This window comes from Aplysia californica, unplaced genomic scaffold, assembly GCF_000002075.1.
Source record: "Aplysia californica isolate F4 #8 unplaced genomic scaffold, AplCal3.0 scaffold00331, whole genome shotgun sequence".
NCBI classification, from domain to species: Eukaryota; Metazoa; Mollusca; class Gastropoda; order Aplysiida; family Aplysiidae; genus Aplysia; species Aplysia californica.
The window spans coordinates 747,740-752,280 of NW_004797601.1; the positions used below are offsets into that span (position 1 = coordinate 747,740).

General features: G+C 42.1%; 1 protein-coding gene across 1 annotated transcript in view; it reads left to right on the forward strand.

The window, feature by feature from the left end:
• Window positions 1-4,541, forward strand: part of LOC101851749 (xanthine dehydrogenase/oxidase) — a gene marked incomplete in the record, with an annotated part of 65,546 nt that overhangs the window by 18,792 nt on the left and 42,213 nt on the right. Inside the window, 5 exon segments of the mRNA XM_035970871.1 lie at window positions 469-595; window positions 1,309-1,370; window positions 2,036-2,128; window positions 2,746-2,826; window positions 4,047-4,232. Coding sequence (XP_035826764.1) covers window positions 469-595; window positions 1,309-1,370; window positions 2,036-2,128; window positions 2,746-2,826; window positions 4,047-4,232 — 549 coding nt within the window.

Genomic DNA, 4,541 nt, shown 5'->3' on the forward strand with positions numbered 1-4,541 from the left:
AGAGAGAGAGAGAGAGAGAGAGAGAGAGAGAGAGAGAGAGAGAGAGAGAGAGAGAGAGAGAGAGAGAGAGAGAGAGAGCTGCTTTCATTGTTTAAACAAAAGTAGATACGTCCCCATCGAAACACAAGTTAGCTCATTTAGAAGGCAGGCTTGGAACCGTGACTGACAGAGATTGTGAGTTTGGTGATTCGAACCTCAGCTCAGTCCGACGTTGTGTCATTGATAGAGGCACTCTACGTGAATTTGCCATTTTGCTCGGTCCTTTTGGAGATGGACGTTAAAATTGGAGGTTCCGCCTCTTAAATAACTGTCTAGTGTTGCAAGAAGAATACCAAGAGGACACGCACACACAACGTATTTTAATGATTTAGTAAGAATGTTACGGCACTTTGAACACTAACAGGCCATAATGATTTTTATGAGCACCACAGCATTTCTCTTTCTCTCTCCCTTTCTTTCTTCTCCCAGCGTCAACTAGCGGAGAGTCACGGCGTGCAGTGTGGCTTCTGTACCCCAGGCATGCTTATGTCCATGTGCGCTCTTGTCAGACGCAAACCCCAACCCACTGAGCAGGACCTCCGGGAAGCTCTACACGGTTGGTGCCTTTGATTGCTTTTTTAAAAGATTTAGGATAAAGTGAATGAACGTTGCGAGCTGAATTAATTCTCAAGCTCACTTGCTGCTCCATAAATACAAATCTGCTGTGGAATAAAAACCACCAGGTTAGATATTCTTTCATATTTTCCTGACGTTTTGAAATGGCAAGAAATTCTTCTGAACTATTTGAGCGATAGGAGTAGAATTCATATTCGGATACATTAACTAGATTTCAAATACAAGCTGAAAGTACAGAGTAAAGAAATAGCCACTGTTTACCTCAAGTCACCTTACATGTAGGCATATGAGGGGACTGTATGTGAACCATCCAGAGACTTGTCTGCTACGTACAGTGAAATAATGATGAAGGGAGATTTGTGTGTGACTGGTGTTGTTATAAAAAAGTGTTCTGGAGGGAGGATGAAACTTTAAACGTTCAGAATTTTAAAAAAATAACATTTAATGTGACTTTACCAATTTTCCCCGCCAGTCCCCCCCTCCTCTGTCTGTCTGTCTGTCTGTCTGTCTGTCTGTCTGTCTGTCTGTCTGTCTGTCTGTCTGTCTGTCTGTCTGTCTGTCTGTCTGTCTGTTTGTTCTGTGTCCTGTGTTAGCTTGTTGGCTGGATTCTCCGTAGCCGTGATCCATCTTTAGTGCGCTTTAGGGGCCGCCAATATTGAGCTAATAGTGTTTTTCAAAAATGTTCTTTCCCAGGAAATTTGTGCCGATGTACAGGGTACCGACCTATTCTGGAGGGTTTCAAGCATTTTGTGAAGGTAATTTTCCATGCTTTTTCAACATTTAGAGTTTGAATTTCGACAAAATCTGTCTTGAACACATGTATAATATTTTGTATATATCTATATGAACCATTCTCAAAAGGCTGACTAGAAAATTTGCAGAAGCCTACATTTATGCGCACAGTTTTATGCTTTTTAAACTTTAATAACACACCAACTGGTTTTGCTTAAAAATGTTTTTGAAAGTAAAGAAGATAGTCCAAATAAATTTTGCGTAGAAGGAAGTTGGTCAACGTTCAGACAGAACATCTGTTGATACCTTTCATTCGTCACACGTTGACACATACTATATATCATGAATCCGATGTTTTTGCTATCACCGTAACGATGTAGGGATATCGAGTCTCATTATGTTTACAGGCATGTACACTCACTCAAATACACGTATACTCAAACAGTTACACAAACAAACACACATATGCACAGATAGACACACATTGACATACACACACAAACATATCCAACTCTAACCCTTACCCTTTTCTCAAACCTTAACCTAACTCAGACCCTTGTCCTAACCGTAACTCACCAGTTGACACAGCACGGGAACAAAGGTAAACCGTGTTCAGTGAGGTAGACCGTCAAGTGGACTGTCACCTTTAATACTTCTCCTTTCTCCCCATGACCTTTGACCTGTGCAGCCGGCGTGTGGCATGGGGACTGCGTGCTGTCGTAACAAGCCCACGGACACGCCCACAGACACACCCACGGACACATCCACTGATGACGCCAAGGTACGGTTGTCTCGGCACAATTTCACGCCGAGGGACAGTGGTAAATGACTGCTTGGAGGGGTGGGGAGTAGGGGTGACGAAGGAAATGGATAAGGAGTGGGAGGGATAGGGGTACGATGAGAGGTGAGGTAAGGAGAATAGAAAGATAGAGTGCAACACAGATAGGAGGAGAAAGAAAGAAGATGGTGGGTTTTGGAGGGGGGGGGGTGAGAAGAACGATGAAAGGGAAGATAATAACAACACCCCCCCTCCCCCGTATACACTCATATGTCTTTGAAGTCATTGTTAGACATCACATCTTTTTCAGCTTCTAGTCAGAATGTGACCTCTTTTCATCCATTTAGCAATAACCACACACTGACAACATGTTAGGTATCTAACCATGTTCACTTTAAAAAAGCCTGAAGGTCAATTTGTTTAAAAATAGAGAGACAGGGACAGATGGGGGAGGGAAGGAGAGAGAGAGACAGAGAGGGAGGGAGGGAGAGAGAGAGAGAGAGAGAGAGAGAGAGAGAGAGAGAGAGAGAGAGAGAGAGAGAAAGAGAGAGAGAGATCACACATGTCCACTCCAATATTCTCTCTCCTCTAATACAAGGTCATGCCATGTCCACTCACAGGAGAAGGTTCTAGAAAGCAGTTTGCTCAATGCACCACTTCTGGAGTCAACTCAGGCACTGATTTTCCCGCCTCAACTCAAGGTATTTGGCGTTTGGTTTACCTCCCTCTGTTAAACTATTATACTTATAGTTTACATATCGCCGACAAGGTGTCAAAATGTCCTCAGCCTAGAAAGCAACATTTTTCTGGGGAGAAAAGAAACACGGGTTAAATCTTTCAACAAGTGCCCTTACATTTTTTATTTCTTTTCTTACCTTTTTTCAACATTTAGCATTTGAAATATGAAAAAATATTTCTCCGACTAGTACAACCACAGATCAAGAATCTGCAATAATTCAAAAATAAAAACAATTGGGCATTGTACATTTGAAAAGCTAGCTGACGTTATGCTATTGCGCTGTATTGCGATGCGAATGACCCTGGTTCCAATCCGCTTCAAGATGTTTATGGAGTTAGAATGTTTGTGTTCTTTTCAAGACTCTCAATTCACTTTTCTCAGTCCCTTTAGAGATGGTCGAGAAATTTGGAGACTCCACCTCTTACGTAACCTGGCAGTGTTTTTTGGGGGCTACACCCTGATTGTAACAGTTCTCATTTTTTGGTCTTTCTTTGTGGACAGGTGCCCCAATTCCTAGTTTGTTTCCAGAATGCATGTCTTTGAAATAATATTATAAAACAAAATTCTGTGAAAGCCCAACATTAAAGTATAAAAATACCAATTTAAACCAGAAAAGACAACATGTCAAACTTCAGGCAATATTTTTACGTTCTTTACGTGCCAAGTTACCCCCCCCCCCGAAAAACGCAAAACAAAACCCAAACAAACTGGAGGTCCAAAGAGACTACCTACCCAGACACATGCCACAGCGTTATTCAGTTTTCAGCGGTATATTGGGGCTTGTCAGGAGAGAAATGATCAGCACATGGAGCATACCATTTAAATAGCCATCACCTTCCCAAGGTTTATTTGGCAATGTAATTTCTATACAAATTTGTTCTTGAATGCTCAAATACACATCATGGTTGATGTTTTAGAAGTCGCTTAGGTTTGCGATTCTCTCAAATTTGGCTGAGATTTGTTTGATATTTCTCGAAGAAGTAAATTGGTTTTCTTCATATTGAGAAACTTACGTCCCCTGGATTGAATTTTACATTATGTTCCCAGTTTTGCTTAGATTAGTCTTAAATTATCAAAATTATTGCCCTTTTGTTTTGTCAATTGTTACATTGTTATGTTCTCTTGTCTAATCACACTACTCAATCATTATTTGGCTTCTCTCCCCAATCGACTCCCTTGTAGCTGGAGACTGCACTGTTGAACTCCCAGAATCTACAGTTCCAGAAACGTCAGGTGGCATGGTTCCGGCCGGCCACACTGACAGAGTTAGCGGCCTTGCGGAAGGCTCACCCAGACAGTCGTGTAGTCTGTGGGAACACCCAGCTAGGTATGTTTGCTGGCCATTTCATCTTCCTCGTTCATACTGGTGTTGGGTGAAGTGTAGACCGCCAAGAAGAGCTCACCACCTGTCTATATTCTGGGCGATCTTCTCCTCCTCCAGCCAGCTGAGTTCCACATGCCTAGGATTCCCCTTCAGATATCGCTCCGAGGTGGATCTCAGCCTACCTCTCTTTCCCCTCCTCTTCTGGTTTGGCCTTAATACGCAGTTTGGTTTCCCGTCTCCTACATTATCCAAATTGCATCGAATAAAGTGTAAAATCCCCCACTTATATTTTTTGAAAAAATGTAATCTAACGCGAGTTTATGGGTAAAGTACATTTGTCCCTAATGTTAGGG